Source organism: Dicentrarchus labrax, unplaced genomic scaffold (genome assembly GCF_905237075.1).
Source record: "Dicentrarchus labrax unplaced genomic scaffold, dlabrax2021, whole genome shotgun sequence".
In the NCBI taxonomy this organism is placed as follows: Eukaryota; Metazoa; Chordata; class Actinopteri; family Moronidae; genus Dicentrarchus; species Dicentrarchus labrax.
The window spans coordinates 6,541,103-6,560,172 of NW_026136701.1; the positions used below are offsets into that span (position 1 = coordinate 6,541,103).

At 43.3% G+C, this 19,070-nt stretch overlaps 1 protein-coding gene across 5 annotated transcripts in view; it reads right to left on the reverse strand.

Annotated features, from left to right (window-relative positions):
• LOC127363499 (uncharacterized) overlaps positions 1 to 19,070 on the reverse strand; it is a 146,445-nt gene that overhangs the window by 82,060 nt on the left and 45,315 nt on the right. For all 5 annotated transcript variants that reach the window (XM_051400033.1, XM_051400009.1, XM_051400026.1 and 2 more), the window contains one exon: positions 6,634 to 8,460. In XM_051400033.1, the coding sequence (XP_051255993.1) occupies positions 6,634 to 8,169 (1,536 nt within the window). In that variant the 5' untranslated portion in view covers positions 8,170 to 8,460. The remainder of the gene's footprint in view (positions 1 to 6,633; positions 8,461 to 19,070) is intronic.

Consider the following 19,070-nt stretch of genomic DNA (forward strand, 5'->3'; position numbering starts at 1 on the left):
TGAACAATTTTTTTAATTCCCTGTTTCTAGCCTTTCAGCTAAGAGCACACTAACAGGCTAGACTAAGATGTTGAACATAAATATGAAAATATTATGCCTGCTGAACATGAGCATGTTAGCATTACAACCAACATTTAACGTCAACTTCATATCACCCATTTTACAGTTTGGAGTCCAATTTCTTATATGTGCTAAAAAGGTTATTAGATTGCTTAGTTTTTTTTTTTTTATACCATATTTAGATTACCAACTTTTCTTCCTTTAGTGCTGGAATTTAGTCCAAGAAAACTAAAGCTCAAATCTCAGAAGCTTGCCCAACAACCCAATTTACCACAGCATCAGTGTTAATCTGGGAATACTCCACACTGATTAAAGCCAATGATTTAGCTTTGATACTGATAATGTGGTGATATTTTGGGTAATATTGAAGCTCAGATTGGTTAAAAACTAAAACATTAAAACAGACAACAAATCACTGCAGCTATATAAAGGCATGTATATTGCATTGTGTCACCCACTGGTAAACAGCAGTTTATTCATATGCTAAAGTTCGAACCAGACTTGTTTAGCAACAGTGATGATTGACGGCCCAGATCCTATGATTAGCTGCATTAATCTGTTCCACTATAGCTGCCTGAGGGTGAGCTGTGTCACCTTTCAGCTCTTGCCTTCATTCCCCTCGCTCGCTCTCTCTCTCTCTCTATCTGTCTCTCTCCCTTTCTGTCATGTGACTCCTCTTCTTCTTTAGCCATCCTCTGCCCTCCTCTCTCGCCGTGCCCTCGCTCCCTGACTCACAGGCTCCTTCGGGGCCACGGGGAGAAGTGGAGTGCACGGTACGGGCCAACGCATAAATATTAGCTCAAGGTCACGGTCACAGTGCTCACACTGGGCTATGCATAATCATGAATTCGACTCCTGCACAGCCTCTTCACTTCACATATTCCCTATGTCACATTACTGCGCCAGGGCTAAACACACACTGTGTTTCTCACCATTGACACGGCTAACCTTGACGGGTTCCCCTCAAGAGATAAACCAGTTCCAACTCCCAATTTGTGCTTTACTTTATGTTATTGCATTACCATGTTTTGTTAAAGTTAACAAACACATACTAACCCACATTTCTAGGGTTATCTACAAATGCATTTTTATATTAAGTTGAAAATGGTGTAGATGTATTCTAAGCGGTTCATATACTCTCAGAGATGAAATACTGCCATTCTCACATCCGGGAGAATGATGCTTTAAATTCAGATGCTCGCTTTGCTGATTTGTTCGACATTATCCCGAGATGAAACACGGTCTATAAAGAGAGAATGGAGATTGGAAGTAAAGGAGAGAAAGGCAGGCTGTGTTTCCTTTGAATTCCATCTTTAATAGACTCCACAGTTTCCCCTCTTTTTTTCCTCTTCTTCTCCCCTCGTAGCCTTGTTCCCTCAGTCATCCCGTCTATTATTTTCTCTATGTGATCCTGCACCCACTCAGCACAGAGACATTTGAATGTGGTCTCCACAGGGGCTTGCAATAAAATGGTATTTAACTGCTTTCTCCATTCTCTCACTCTTTTCTCCCCTCCTCTCTTGTATTTTCCTCTGTGTAAACCCTGCCCGTCCCTGCGCTGATGCCCTGGATTCCCGGCTGCCTCTTTTCATAACCCTCTCCTTCTCTCTCTCCGGTCTGTCTTTCTCCGGCTTGCTTCAGGCCTCGACGGGCTGCGAGGTCAGCTTTAGAAGCGTGTGTGATCTCTCACTCCTTCCCCTCCTCTCTTTTTTCTTAAACTGCCTCACACATTCTTTCCCTCCGCAAGTTGTAAGCCATTAACCTTTCCTCACTTTCCACCACTCTCACTTTTTTCCCTTACCCCTCCGCTCTGTATATCTGCATGCCATTAACTCTGCCCCGACTGTACCGTACATCCCCTTTCTTTCTTAACCTCTTTCTGTTCTCGCTACAGTTTCACCCCCTTTCTTCCGCATCAGCCCTTCTTCGTCCTGCATGGTAATCTCCCTCTCCTCTGCCTTGTTATCTCCCCCTCTCCTCCCTCCCTCCAACACCGTAGTCACTCTCTAATTGCTGTCTCACCCCTGCTGTGCTCGGACCCGGAGGCTAAATGATTTCTACAGGGAGAGTAAGAGTGGAAGAACGTGAAAACACAGAGCTGTTTGCAAGAGACATTTTTTTTTATCATTATTGATGAGTTCCTTGTCAGGAGGTGTGTGTGTTTACAGTTGGTGTTGGCCCTCCTATTGGCACCATCACACACTTTTCTTGTTTTTATATTTATTGTCTCCATGCCTCTCGCCTCTTTCCTTCTTTCATAAAGGACCCTTTTATCTCAGTAGTGTTATTTATGACTGTGAAGCAGGACTTACTAGCTTTCTGTGTTTTGTGATGTGTTTGTTTACAAACACAATGTGGATTTTTGTCACAAAGAAGTATTTGTGTTTTCCAGAATGTGGGTTTATGTCAGCCTCCCTTGAGGTCAGGGGATGAAATTAAAAGCACGTGCTTACAACTAAAGTGGAAGAAGTCGCATCGTTTACTTACGCAAAAGTAGTAATAACCACAGTGTGAAAATTTTGGAAAAATGGCAGACTCTGCCACTGAAACACCAGCCATATATAGTGTCAAAGATTGGGTCTATGAAAATGTTAAAGATTATGACTTTAAAGGGTACTCTACATTAGATTGTGTAAAATTTGTGAAGTGCCTCTTTAAAGGTCCAGTGTGTAACATTTAGGAGAATCTATTGACAGAAATGAAATGTAATATTCATAGGTATGTTTTCATTAGTGTATAATCAGACACTCAGTCAGTGACAATAAAAATCATAATTTTTTTGTCACCTTAGAATGAGCCATTTATATCTACAGACACTGCAGGTCGCCTTCCATGTAATGTGCCATGGTGAACCACCATGTTTCTACAGTAGCCCAGATAGGACAAACCAATTACTGGCCCTGGATGGGGCCGTAAATATATAGTATTATCATTAAAGATGTATCCACATGTAAGCAGCATTTCAATATTGAAGAGGCCAAAGTGGAGTAAACTAGTAACTATAGCTTAGAAATAAATGTGAAATAAAGGGTACCATACACCCATCTGAAATGTAGTAAAAAAGTAGCAAAGAATAGAAATTCTTACCTCTAAATTTTACTAGAGTAAATGTATTTTACTTTCTACCACTGGCTTGTAGCAAATGACGAAAGGGCTTTGCTAAAATGAGCATCAAAGAAAAAGAGTATGTACACAGTCTCATTCACCAGCACTTAACTTCCTGTGACAGCCTCCTCCTCGTCCTTGCATCACACCGTTGACTTCCCACGAGCGCTTTCGCAATATCATGTGTGTGCACGTTGCACCCAGAGGCGCTGCACAGAGGCACAGGAGTTATCAATAACAGAACGGTCAATAACCGTGTTATTTATATATCTTTAGATGCCCTCAGGCTGGATGAATCCTTTAACTGCATTTTGCAGAGCAATTTTCAGCAGTGAATGTTAATGAATGATTCAACATAATATGAAAACAGGGAATTGGTTGGTATCGTTTGGTGGGTCACAATCTAAAAGTATTTAATTACTGATTCGCATTGATGTCTGCATGCTTTATATTCACACTGTGCTATAATGTGAGTGTCATGTGTGGCAAAGACAATAATGTTAATTGTGTAATACAGGCATATTTCACTAACTATGAATTATGTATGTTCATGCTGATGTTAATGATATGCTAATGATGATGATAGCCTAGGTCCATTTCCTGTTGCACTGGTGAATTACATATGCATGTTCATCGACTTGCCTGCTATACCTCATATACTTCAGTTGTTATAAAGGTGAAACGGGGCAAAATGGAGACATTGGAATTTCCTCACAGAGGAAGAAACTACTATATATGTCACGTTTTTTCCCCACATGAGGTGATACGGAGTTTGCATTTCAAGAGGAGAGTGAGGATGGAAGAAAAGCTAATCAGAAAGTGGTGTTTTTTTCTTAATCCCAGCTCTGCTGAGGCGCCTTTTCTCCTCAAGAAAAATCTGTGTTTCTTTCACACTGCCTCTGCAATCACTTGAAACCCCATTACAGACCATGTGACAGCATCAATTAAATTCACAATTATCATGGGGCAGAGACACCCCAGCGTGAGAAAATATAGTAACACAGCATCGTCTCGGAGACTGTGTGCGTGTGTGTCTGTGAATACGTGCATGTGTGTGTTTGTGTGTGTAAGAGAGAGATAGAGAGAGAGAGAGAGTGTTGATAGAGAGCAGAAAACTGAGCCAGACAATTCACTACTCAGAATGTTTCATGCCCTTTTTGGCAACTCTTGTGAACCTGAACAACTCTCCAAAAACAAGATACCACAGTAAACAAAACCTTGGATCCTTGACGGCATTAAGACATTTCAAGGGCCACTCTAACAACAGCGAATGGACAGCTGGTGACTGACTGCCTGCTTCTTTTGATTTAATACCCAATGAGCTGGGGTTTTTTTGTGCTTTCAAACTATTTGAAATCACAGAAAGTGCTTATAAATAGCCGTGCAAAATTACACTGGGTGCTGTCACAGTGTGTCCACAAAGTTGGCCCCTAATTCATTATCAGTTTAGCTGCAGAGCCTTTGTCTCCCATTGACATCACAGATTAGAGCCATGGCTCTTGTTTCCAGCTTCAGTAGAGATTTATCCAGACCGAACTGTCCGAGATCACACAAAAAACAGCATGAATCAGTATTAGAGGGCGGATTTTTTGAAGTGAGCCCACAATTAAATACAGAATCACACCTTCAGATGTACATGGTTTGTGTGTCTGAGTGCGTGCGCGAGTACAGCATAGCTGGCTGAAGGAGGGACACGTGTTGTGAGTCACAGGCAACAGTATCTGCAGCTGATTGAGCCAGAATTTGGTGTTGGATCTGGCAGGTGGAGCTGTTCTGGCCTGTACAGTCATTTTCTTCACGCTCTCCATCACAGCTCTCTCCATTTAAGCACAATCAGGTCCCAAATAGGGAAAAAAACAAGGCAGTGTGTCCGCATTGATCTCTCTACCTATAGTGCCGGCCTACGCTGGAGCAGAGCAGGAGATTAAAAATTCATAAGCGTATTAAGATCTATAAGAGCATTATTCATGTGTGCCGTCACTGTCTAATACAGTAGGGTACTAATCATACGCATCTCTAGCCCAGCACACACACACAAACACACAGTAACAATAGTGTTCTGGTTGTGTTCCAAGTGTCAGCACTATCATATGGGCATGTGTGTCTCGCCTGGCGTTGTTCCCTCCTTGAGTGCCATACAATGTGCTGGCATAAATACCTGCTTGACACAGCAGATTGGCACTAATGGCTTTACACACAGTGCCATCTGTAAGCTGGACCGTTACCTCTTGCATCTTCTGCATGGCCACTAACGGTGCTTCGTAGTGTTCGGTTCAGACCATCATCAGTCACAGTGGAAAGGCAAAAACAGCCAAATTAAATGTTGGCTAATCATTGCCGCACTTAGGGAGGCTGTACATGAAGGCTGCAGGGTCCTGCCCATCTGTGTGCACCTGGATATTAAAATTTAGAAACAAAGCAATTTGGGCGTTTTTGTCTAGTGAGTGTGAGACACCTCCCCCTGAGCTGAAGCTCTTAACCACCAGCGCAACTTCGAGCACTCACACACATACACACACCAACTTCTAACTCTGTGGGTTCCAGCAGCCTGCAGCAGTCACACAGGGATCATTACTATTCATTTGCTGAGCAAACTGGCCACACAGGCTTATAAATTAGCTCATCTACCGCAGCTGGGTACTGAGACAGTTGGCGCATGCTGAGGACCGAGAGCGTAGCCATTACAGTGCAGGGCTCCGAGACACCTTCTGTCCAGTCCACGTGACCTCCTCCACGCTCATCTGCTCACTCTGTCAAAGGAGGGGGGAGTGTGCATCAGGCACTGGGGGTGAGACATGCCCAGTCAATGATTCTAATAAATTACAGAGCAGAGCAGTAGGACTACAGCCCTGTGTGCGTTGTGCTGAGGGAGAACGCTGTGATAAATCCTGTCAAACCAAGTGTAAATCAGACTGAATGAAATAGCATTAGCGGGACCTTGCAGACCTCTGACCATGAGGGAGGAGAGCTGACAGCTCTGACCTACAGGGAAATGAGGGAACACTCGGACTACTCTTGCTTTCTGCCTTGGGTGAGGATCAATGGTGGAAGGAAAAAGTAAAGCTATTAATTCTCCTGGATATGTCAATTCCCATTGGCGTGTGTGGATTGGTAGTGATCATGACTAGCCCCTTGGGCAGACAGGATCTGGGGCTTTTGTTGCGCCTCAATACACCATTGATTCATTGAAGTTTTTTACGGCTATCTGGAAGGCACCACATCGCACTGGAGCAATGTAAATCAATTCCAATTGCAGGTTTATCACAATGCACAAAAAAAACTCAGAGCGTGACTGTGGGGTTAAATTATTCTGACCACTTTTTGTATAAGATGTGTACCTGAGAGAAGGACCTGAGGTTAAATAAGCCATGTAACAGACTTGTAACCGTGTCTTAAATATTCATAAAACATTCATAAAATAGTTCACATCCCTTGTGAATGATGGATGAAGTTTTTCTTTGCACTTACCCGTCCGATGAGCACAGGTTCAGGCCCGGCGTATTCTTCGATCACAAAGAACTGGTTCCAGATCCAGCTCCTCCTGCTGCGAGAGCGTGGCCCCTTCCTCTCCATTCGCTCATGCATTTCCTCTTCTACCTCTGACTCTGCTTCTTCAAACACAAGGCCCTTCCCATTTTCTGGATCGACAGATTGCATCCCAGCATCTTTTGTATCATGGCTCCATTCGGGAGCCGGGTGGAGCCTCAGGACATGACTGCTGTTGACAAGTTTGTTGTCTTCATCTGCAGGGTACTGAGCTGTGCTGAGTTCTGTTTGAGCAGTGTGAACCGACTCTGTTAATGGGTCTCTATGGGAATCTGCTGCTCTGTTCCCCGGTCTTACTCCCAGGGGTTGCATTGTCAGCACAGACGGTGGAGAATCATTTGTTTCAGAGGGTACATACAGTGGGAAATGTTTTGTCGATGTAAATGGTGGTTGTGTTTGGCTGATTATTACTTCCTTCTCAGGACTGAGACTGACCTCGCTGCGAGGTGTTGACAGCAAACGGGCCAGGTGTTTGCTCTTGCTATCGCCACTATCTGTACCCTGCATTCCCAAGTTGCCCTGCCCTTTACTTAAAGCTGGGTTGACTTCACTTAGCGGATTAATATGAGTGTTGGCACCTTGGTCTCGATTAAGATCTGGGGTGGTGACTGGGCTTACATAAGGTAATGCCGTCTGATTATCAAATCCAGTGTGAAACTGAGTGACAGCTATATCTTGTCTCTGCACTTTCTGAGCCTCTAACTGTCCGTGATTAACGTCAATCAAATCTCTCTTCCTGCTCCGGCTGCCCTTGCTCGGAAAGCTCAGGCTAGGAACACTCTGCATTTGGGAATTGACGATCCTGACGAGGTTCTCTTTCGACAGCAGCTTCAGAACCCCATAACTGCCAGTGAGGTTGAGTTTTCGGTTTGAATCTATGCTGAATCCTTTTCCTGGCACACCTGTAGTATGCACACTTAGATCAGGTCTGTTCCTGGATCTAGAGCCTGATTTAAACCTGGTTTTATTGGTGTGTTGATCTGGTTTATGATGGATTGTGAATGTTTTTTCTGACCTTCCTGTTTTGGCAGAAGTCTCAGCATTCTTGGTGTTGTTCTTAACTTTCTTCACATCCTGGTTTAACTCCTTGTTATTGGCTAACATGTGCGGTGTCACTTCTTTTTTATTGACAGAGTCGACCTCACGCTTGGGCTTGAAAGCTTGCCTCTCCTTGTTAGCTACCAATGGAGCAGCATGATTCTGCAATATCTTGGAATAAGAGAAAGATTCAGTGTCACCCGCCTGCTCATGACTAATCAGGTTTCTAAGAGTCACCATGGGCATAGCATTCGCATCAACGCTTGCATCCCATTGGTCCGCAGCTCTGCTCTCCCCTAGCTTCACCATGTGCGATCCGCCCACTCCTCTCCTCCGGACAATTTTACTGGCCAAGGCGCCTCCCGCGAGCCCCTCCCACAGCAACAGGGAAACCAATAGGAGCAGATTTCTTGTAATCATCTTGTCTTGTGGTGAGACGTCCTAATTTGAGTGAGGTTTGCTGTGAGGCAGGCCTTGTTTTCCGGTTGTCTTCATTCTCTCTTCTGTTTTCCCTCTTCTCATGCCCCTCCTCTCACTCTCGCATTCTGTGCCCTTCACACTGAGCTGGAGGGCAGGTGTCAGTCACTCCTTCTCCCTTTTTTTTCACGCTGCCTAATATCTTCCTCTATCTCAGCAAGCCGCTCTCTGCTGGTTTTTTCCCACTCCCCTTGTGAAGAGTCTCATTCAGTTTCCCACGGAGGGTTGAACACCCTGAGAGAAAAGATAAAGATAATTAAGTTAAAACTTTAATCATTGCACTGCGTTAATTAAAAGTGGAGCGGCATAGACAGGTAGGAGAACTCACAGACAAGCAGGAAGGACAGACCTTTTAACAGAGCAGCAATCACATTTTCACAGGCACAGAGGGCTTTGTAGGCTCAGAACACACATCCATTTATACCTTCATAATGACCCAAGTGTTTTTTCTCACATCTATTAGATAGACGGGGACAAAGTTATCATCATACAATTCTACATGGGGAAAGATAGGATAACAATATTAGAAAACGCTCTGAGCATTTAGTAATGGGAACGACTGTCAAGGATTTCTGACTGCAGTGCAAAAGAGGACCAACTATGATATGAAACTAACTTCATATCACTTTGATGCGCGATTAATTAGCTGAATTAATATTGTGCTTTGATCAGTCAGTTAGAATGTCAATACAGATGCAAGCTGTAGATGCAGATGCTCTTTGTTGTACACAGCGCCTTGAGCTATGTAAAAGGTTCCTTGGCTCTCGTGCTTCTGACTCACACTCTCAGCTTGTCTCTCATGCACTCAAGCCTCAGATGGAAATCCTACGCCAAATCAAAATGTCAGATATCAATCAGTGTGCTTGTTTTAAGATAAGCGGGCACACAGTACTGGTAACATCAGCCCACGCATCTGACAAGTCAATAATGTGACTATTTGCCAGATTTCATTAACATAAAAACCTTTTTATTTTTACTATGTGTGTAGAAAAAGACAGACATGTGCATGGGTAATTCAGAAAACTCCCTTTTAAAGGGGCAGTCCAGCGATTTGGCATTGCACTTCCATAATGTTTGAGGACTCACTAGAGGCAGATTTTGAAAAAGGAATGGTCAAAATGAAAGCAGCAGAGACTGATATATCCACATTGAATGGTACTACTGTGGGTCAAGCCTCCAAAATGACTAAATCCTACACAAATCCTTCTTTTATTGACATCATCAAGGTAATTTTCTCAGACTTCACAAAGCTTTCTTCAGAGCCACAGAAGCACAGCATACATTTATTTTTACATTTCGACAAATGATGTGTAAAACTGGAGTCTCCTGGCATTTTCCTGTGGACAAAAACTGTAAAAACTGGATTTAATATTTGTATATTTTGTGAAACTTATGTGTTATGAGTTAAGTAGTGGCAGTTTCATCTTGTCCTGTGCAGCGTGGTGTGGTTTGTCTGGGTGTATGACACTTGCTCCACTGTGGTGCAGACAGACCCTGTCAGCACATTCACTGGGGCATGACTGAAGTTGGGAGGTTCCTTCTGGAATACTTTTCACCCTCTTCCTCTCTCTCATCTTCTCCTCAACATCCTCAGCTACCTCTCTCTCAGTATCTCTTTTTCTAAGCAGACCCTTTTGATGAACAGTAAAGGAAAAAAAAGATTATCCACCCCTCCCCCTCCTCTGCATTCTCTCTTCCCACCTCTCCCACTCACCACCTGTCTCTTCCTCGGCCTATCTATCTCCCTAAATCTCCCTCTATCCCTTCTCTTTAACTCGCTATTGTTTTAGTATCCTGTCCTCTCTGCTGTTCGCTCCTATCCTCGTTTCCTCTCTCTCATCTGTGTCAATCACAGGCCTGTCACTGCGTCCCTCACCCTCTGTGCACTCTGAGGCTTCAATCAATCAGCCAATCCCCTTCCTCGGCCTTGCTACATTGGAAGTGACAGGTGTCTCGCTGGCTACCATCTTGACGACAGGCTACGACACCATAATTGTGCATACAAATCAAATCACAAAATGCGGCAAACAGGATATATCCAGTAGTTACATGAGACTAGTGGCAAAATGTTGAACAGATTTTACAGAATAAGTTATATACAAACGTCACATAGGCCATTATAGAGGATGTGAGGCCGGGTTTGGCTGTGTGTTATCTCGAATGTACAGCATGAGGAGGCGATCAGGGTGAATTCAATGACAGAGCTCCTCTCTCTCCCACAGGAACTTATCAGCTGGGAGTTTGATGGCCAGGCAATCATTGCTGCAGGCACCTTGTTAACAAGCCTGGGGCAGGTGGCAGGATGCAGTGCAGAATATCAACATAGCACTTTCGCCAGCTGAACACAAATTTATGACATTTTTGTGCGGGATGGTTTGTCAATGGGAGGTTTTCATTGAAGCACCGAAGTAGGACTACAACCACTTTTATTCTTCAGTTCTTTTTACATTTTATCCAATTTTCAGGGGGCGAAATTTCACTCAGAACAGAGTTAAGGCACTTCTGTAATGTATTGATCCGTGTCACAGCCTATCACATTGTGCTGGGCACTTTTGGGGAGAGCTATTGTTATGCCATTACCCTGGGTGCATCGGCCTGTACAGCAGTAAGTGAAGATAATTGGGTGTTCTGGTTTGAAGCACAAGGGAGCTCATATTTCCTCATTAGAGCTTTATATAATGTAATACAGCGAAATTGTTGTTTTCATCCTTGTGGAACCAGCAAAGATCAGGATGTGGATTTCACCTGTAGCCTTTGCATACGGTCCCATGATTTCTACTAGAGTAAATAGAGATAATATGGTGATACAGTTGGTAGCTCCAGGGAGCTCTCACTTCCTAATTAGAGTTTTAGAAGTATAGTTTAGGTATATTCTCATAGAGTTTAATACCATGTGATTCCTACTATACTGTATTTCTTTGTAAGTTCTGTACACCTACAGCAAGTTTCTCAGTAACCTGATTAATTGGGGCCATAAATATCTTAATTAATTTCCCCTTACTGGTCCCATTTCACCTCAAATTCAAATGGTCTTTTGGCTCGTTAGTATTGGAGGCAGATCCTCGTCATCGATTGCAAGCTGTCACCAACTTAACGAGACTGAAAAATTTAATTACGATTCACCTCCTTGCTTGCTGTCTGTCTTCTTTTTCTCTCGATAACCCTCCTGTCGAACAGGCAAACACAGAGAAATGCGCCACCGCATCGGCAGTGCACCCACGCATACCCTCTCCACAACAATGAACAAACGCACACATGCCATGTGACTTAAAGCCCTGTTGACAAAACATTCTCCACTTTTTTTTTTTATTTACTTACGCATATAAAGAAAAAAAATGCATTAAAAAAAAATCCTGGACCCTCATTCATCTAACCTCACAAATGTGAGGTTGTGTTGATGTGTTCATGAAATTCATGCAGACACTCACACAAAAAATTGAAGACTCCACACAACCCCGAACACACACAGACACTCTCCTCTTACCACTTATATCTGCGCTGGTAAGAAAAATAAAGAAAGCTCTGGGGACTGTCTCTCTGGACGCAGTGAAGTCAAAGAGAAGAAAGGGAGCGCTCTATCACACCAGGAGGGAAGAGAAAAAGCAGCCACCCCAAAAGAATTATGCATGGAGTAACAAAGGTTAGCTCCAGAAAGGAGACGGAGAAGGAGGAAAAAGCAGGGAGGTATGGTGGAATGGTTGTGGGTATGTAAGCATGTGTGTGAGAAGAGGACGGGAGGTGTAGAGGACGGCAGCAGGAGGGGGCCGGGTAGTTTTAAGTGCAAAGCACCGTAAAGCAGCTCCGTCCTCGCCTTGAACCTTGACAGATAAAAGCAGACCTGTCAGTGTGTGAGGAGGTGAAAAACAGCAGCTTAATGTATGAATACCTTCTTCACCTGTGTCCCCAGCCTTGTCTCTATCTCAGCCTTACTGATATACTGACAGCAGGTGCTGACTTCCCTTGGGAGAGTAAATTGCGCCAGCCTATGGACATAAGATAATTCCCCAGAGACTGGAGGTTTTTATGGAGGACAGGGGAGTAACAACAGCAGGTAACAAAATATGACAGCGCCGGCTTTACAGTAAAAAATAGTGGAATGAATTTACAGTTTTGCATGGTTTAAGAGCAGTGAAATTCAGTCCGCTTATGGGTGGCTGTTTGCCTATTGGTGAGATTAAGACTAAAAAGACTCTGTGTAACAGAGCGGCGACAGGGGGCTTTGGATTTGCTTGGCTTTCAGCTAGATCAATGGGGTTACATTAAATGGCAAGAGTCAGAGGCTTGTAGAACATCCAGAAAGAACACTGCATTTAAAAAAAACAGCATGCGTACCGAAAACAGAAAACATGAGAGGTGGGAGAGTCCTGTTAAATGAAATTTTGACTATAGAATACAAGATTGGCCCGCACCAACTATTTGCAAAGTCATACAAGTTCTTAGACTACAGTCTAGTTTCAAAAGTGAATTACTAAACTAGGTTCCACAAGTCTAGGTCCAAACCTATTGTATGGCTGGAACATGTATAAAACACGAGAGGGCTTTTAATTTAAAACGAAGGCTTTTAATTTGTTATGGATACAGGAAGTGTCAGCATTCAGCCAATCAACAGTGTAACTTCATCACTCAATCTTTTAGCCATGGACTTTCGCATTTATGGGGCTGGCACCTCTGTTGCGATCCAGCCAGAAATGTCTGATAGTTATTTGTGCAGTTTAGCATGGGTGGGAAATATCGGGATATACTAACCCAGCACCAACCCAAGGTTTTGTAATTGCGTGTTTTTTTGTGAAATGTAATTTAAAATCCTCCCAGTTTACATCATTTTTAAACAGCACTGTATCAACTATATTCAATATTAACCCTCTGACTCTTTAGTGTTTCCTTTAGCTATGCAACAGCTGCATCAGGCAGTTACTGTTGCAACTGGGTCTGGGACACAAGAGCTAGTCTTTGTGGTGCAACCTGATTTATTCAGGGATGTATGCATTTCCACTTATGTTAGAACCAGGATAAGTTCTACTATGTACTTCAAAAGCTCCTCTGCTGCTGCTTTATCTTAGGCTACAGTATATAAACTGTGAGAGGTGCCATAAAGATCAAATAAATCCTGACAGGAGACAGTCCAGAGAATCACAATGCCAGGAGACGTGCCAGCGGGTCACGACAGGGACAACATTTGTGGCCCATATTTTACTGCCTTGGCGAGGGTTCAAGTAGTTCTCAGTCTGATTTGTCTGGTCGTAAGGTAGAGTGCTGGCTATGAGTGTGTGGATATACCAATAGTGACAGTGCTGACCCACTGAATGTCTGTAATTTACTGCTAAATTCTGCTCATCATTCAGGCCTTTTAAAACTATAAATTATGCATAAGAAGCAGAGTGTAAGCATTATTGGTAAAAAGGCAGAAATTCATGCCATCCCAAGGATTTGAAGCACACAATGATAAATAATACAGTAAATTAAACTAACTATAAACTGGTTCATTTTAATGTAAATTGTCTCTTTACTTACAACTGTGGCTATAAAGCTGAGAACGGATAATAATACCACTGAGACCTACAAAGACTACAACTATTTCAGCCAGCATCCAGAATTTTTGTCAGAATGTTAGTCTCAATGGTCAATATGGAGTATTTAATGACGATAAACTCTGATTAGAGTCAGGTCCTAGGGGACCCCCTGAAAACACTAACCCAGAAATGGACATCCACTGCCTTGATACTTAATACATTCAAATTATGCTGCAGTTTGGAAAAATTGGTCGTCATGACAGTTTGTCAGAGCCAGCTCTGGTGACGTACCCTCATTGGCTGTGCAGTTTCGTCTCGTCCGTAGCAGGAAATAATGGCGGCTTACCTGGTCACATATTACAGATAAACAGTACACTGAAATCTGTTTGTGAAACGATTTTAGGTGAGAAATAGGCACCAAGGTAACAGACTCTAGCTTCGTATTTGATCAGCACTGCCGAGTTTGACAGTTTGATCTGAGTTTGGTGCGTTGAGCTGGACCGACTCACTGAGAGTGACCTGTCAATCACAAGGTAGCCCCACCCAAAAGCATACTATGCTTTATCGTTTATTTTACACTAAATTAGACCATCATTTACTAAATGAACATCATAATGTATGGAAGAAGACTGAAACTAGCGATTGAGACCATAAAGTCGTTAGGAAATTGTTTACTGAGCTAATAAATCAAGTGAGCAGTCTGCTCATTTCTCCATTAGAGTGCATGGTATCGTTTTTTATTACAGCCAATGGAGCGTCCCCTGCTGGCATTTACATAGAATGCAGGTTTGAAGAGACACGCTGCACACTACATTTATCTACTGCACTGGAGTCCCTGAATCTCTGTCCTGTCTGTGGTTAGGTTTAGGGAACAAACACTGTGGTTAAGGCTAGATTGTGGTTTTGATTAAAGTTAAAAATCATGTTGTGTCTCATGATTCAAATGCCTAAATGGAATCATAAATGGGTTCAATAATGCCGAATATATTTGCTGCTGCAAATTAAGTGTACCAAAATATAATTTCTAAGAGGCAGGGTTGCAAATTTAATATCTGTGTACCTCATTGCGAGGAAGTCATTGTAGGCCAGACATTGCTGTGGCTGTATTTAATGTGTACTGGTCACATTATGGCTGATACCTGATTTGCTTAATAAGGTCTGTATCTGGGCTGATACCGATCAAGAGAATCATAGCTGTTCCACCCACTACAATAAGTCAACTCTAGTCATATAAATTGAACATGCATATACTAAGAATGACGGGCAACAACTTGATCATATGGCAAACAAACACAATCCATAAAAACCAACTGATCCAGAGTGGAATGGACTCGGTCCAACAGGCATGACGCACAAACTTTAAGTATAACTGTGTGTCCCTGCCTTCATCACTTCAGCTCAGCTCCTAAATTAACTGGAGCAGCTGAGAAACACGAAGTCCAAGTGACAAATGCCATTAAAAGTATCAAGAGGAAGAACGCTTGGCTTCAGCTATGGAAAAAGACCTGTATCACCATCCAAAAGAAATGTCCCTTCCAGAAAATATCTTTAAATTAGATGTGATTATATCTATTGTGGATACAGTATTTTATACAAAACAGTAAAGTTGGTTTCATCTTGAATGTAGTCTGACTCCAAGTCAGAAGCTCAGTCATTTTTATGACTTTTATGACCAATGCTGAGCTGAAATCTTGTATTCTTAAAAAAAGGAGAGCGAAAGAAGAGATATTGTTCTTTTCATGGTGGATGATCCTGCCTCTGGCTGCATGATATGGTCACCAAAATTATTATTATGTTACTGAACTATAACAACATTTGGTTATCTCCACTTTTAGGGCCCTTGAGCTGTTTCTAAGCTTAGAAGTTGAAGGAGCTGATCAGCTTCAATGATCTTCATACACAAAGGTCAGGAGGTGTTTTTGTGTCAGGCAGCTCATCTGGTTTGAGCCAACGTCTTTCTAGGTATGTGCTCAGCCTGCGTTTTCTGAATGGTGAGTCATCAGCTGCCAGAGCAGTTACCGAAATTACACCTGATGCCTATCAAGCCTGTCTCTCTTCCTATTCCGCCTGACTGCGTGTGCAACATCAAAAAGCTATCTGATCCTTCCAGCACACTGGCTGACATTTCAGCAAAAGTCCTCGGGAATTGCTGATGGACGTTGTCTCCCAATAGCTGTGTGAATAGTATGTGTAAGTGTGTATCAAGATGTGTGTGAGAGAACATTCTTCATGCAGGCTTGCAAGACAATTACCAACTAAAAGATCTTGTTCGCATAAGCTGTGAATACCTTCACTTATTACCTCCGTAAGTCACAAAGCATCATAGATGAGGTTAATAACAAGTTGGTCCTTTATTGGAGAGAGAAGCACTTAACTGCACATCACTTGAAGATGTTTTGTTTGAGGTTTAATTCATGACACCCTTTCCCATCATCTCTGCTGTTTACCCCTCAAGGGTGTTCCTTTCAAGAGGCACTGAGGCTGGACAAGAGAGTAGTGGAGAGGACACAGGGAGGTGGGAGAGGGTCGTTTCAGAGATGAATAAACACAACACACCCAAGGTTGTCGGTGATAATATGTGATGCATTGCCAGGGAGGAGATGGCACATTGTAGAATAGTACCAAGGATATTGGCCAAGATGGATTGTGAATAATGACACTCAATATTCCACCTTAATCGGCCCCATTCTCTCTTCAATTTACATTTAAGGATCTTTTTCATGTTTATCACCCATCCAGGCGGCCACCGAGTGAAAAGAGCAGACTTACTTTTAATCGCCGTCTGATAGAATCAATAAGCCTCTGCTGTGCACTGAAAACTTTCTCTGAATGTGTTCTCGACAGGTGTCCAGGGTTTTGGTTTCTACTACTACTCCCTTGTGGCGCTAAATGCCAAAACAGGTGTGTAATATTCTGATGATGAAAGGATGTTTGTTCAGTTTGTGGTAGCAGCTGAAGGATGACTCTGAGTGAGAGAGTGTTTGATTTAGATTTCGTGGTACTACCTAACTGTATTTCCGTGTATATTTGGCACATGCCTATATGACTGCAAACATGACAAACATTCAGAGCTTTACAGCTGCCAAACATACACATTGCTGCCTACCCGGTACTGTAAAAAAAAAAGTCTCTAGCGACTCTGTGAGGCTGTACTCAAGGCATCAAGGCAGTATGCTTTAAACCAAGTGCTTGTCAGATCATCAAACTGTGCCTGAAACCCTTTGCATCTCTCTGGTGGGAGCTCCGTCTAACAAGTTTTATAACTTTCAGAAACCAACAATCTGACAAAGACATCCTCCTCATGCAGTTATAGGCCAGGTGGACAGAATCTGAACCTCTCTCATAAGCTCTTTTTTCATTCTTTACACAACAACGTCTGTCAAGTACAACACCACAAAAGCCTTAGAGGAGAAACTTTTAGAAAGAGGGCAAATGTTATCCCCCTTTGTAGGATTCATCATCCCTCTTCTATGACAACAGGCTTTTTGTCCCACCTTCAAGTGTGGCCATTCAGAATGGTGTAAACACTTGCCTTTAGACGTGGTCTGGCAGCTCTTCCTGTGAACTAGTTCATGACAAGGATACATCTTCTGGGAAACATTCATGTCTGTTCAAAAGCTTGCGGCAGTGGATCGGGTAGAGGATGTTTTACTGGATAACTGACAATTGTAACCTGTCGGTGGGTCTCGATAGAAAAATGTTCACCAGAGTCATTGATCCATTCTCTGGGGACCATGTCTGTACAAAATGATGCTTATCTGTCCATTACTTGTCCAGATATTTCTGTTCAGACCAAAGAAGAAGACCAACAGACCAACTGATCGATAGTTGCTCACAACTCATAGCCTAAGATGGAGGAGTCCTTAATAAACATTGCTTGGTATTGAGGAGTCACCATTTAAAAAGGTTGGGATATACCAATATATAACATTCATTCATATAATTAATTCATAAAATTATAATTCCCGCTTATGTTCACTGGTTCCCACTTTCGGACCCCTGAGGCCCCTAGCCCACTCTTGCCAGAATTGCTGCTCTACCAAACCCAAAACAGAACAGAGTGCTTGCATCTATTCAGCACTGACGCGTTATCTGTGTTTTGTCAGAACCATCTATCCCAAGGATGTTGTTGTGTCCTGCTGCCTTATCATGGCCTGCTAGATACACGCCTCTGGTGCGCTGGTTGAACACTGTGCGAACACGTGGGAATGGAAGCCTGTGCTGTCACAGCTTTTAATCCGCCTCGTTGAAGTCACTAAATCCCAGCCTTATTAGCATACATCCCCCCTCCCCTCTTTGTATGACTTTCATGCTCCCTAGGTCTTGTGCTTCCGCACCATATCTGACAGAATATTTTTGTAATTCTGACACCGCCCCAATCTCCAATTCATTTCGCTTTTGTCTCTCTCTATTTGGGTCAGTTTGTTGTTTTGTTTATTTTCCATCAGCTCAGGGAAACAGAGCAGATTGCGGCATGTTTAAGTCACTTTCTCTGGCAGGTTATAGTGCAGGGCCACCTTGGGTGAGGATCGGATAAAGGATGTGGAAATTAAAACTGAGTGCTTTGTGCAGCAAGATGCAACACCCAGTGAAGCATCGGCAGTGCAGCAGTGGTTTCCTTTTCAGCGGGGCAGTAGTCAGCTGAAACGACAGCCTCTGCTATGTGGGCAAGCAGTTCACTATCCTCAGTTTTTTTTAACTTTCTATCAATGTTTGTAGCAGCAATGTTTTTATTGGGACCTTCTTCCATGCTAGTTCAAAGATTTACAACGCAGCTGTGGGTGTATGTTTAGGGAAGATTTCCAAGCTGCATTTGCCCGTCTCTGTGGTATGTTGCAGGGCGATGTAGGAGATCAAAGTTGGGCAGTGTTATATTTTCAGGACGATTTTCTTCTGCGGGGTGCATTCATGCTGTGTAATGCTTGGGATGTTCTGGCGCTGCTCCAGCGCTGGGACTATAAATTCTGTTTTAGACATGGGGGGCTGATCGACACACAGACAAGCAGAAATATCCTTTCAAACACACACGATCAACTCGCGCCAATCCCAGCATCAAAAAGAAACGGAGCTGCGAGCCCTTCCAAGGTCACCTCTTTCTCGGCGCAGGTGCAGTAATGATCCCACCTCCAGCGCGTGAGGGCAACCAAGGTGGGAGCCGAGGTCACCAATCCGACCTGTCCCCTGGAAACCCCTTTTTCCCTGCATCGCGGGTGGAGATAGCAGCCATCAGACAGCAAAGACCGCAGGGGGAGAATCCCCTCCACCCTCCTCCGCCCTCTGCCTTTGTCTCTAATATGGAGCGGGGATAGCAGGGGCCGCTGCATTTAGAAAAGC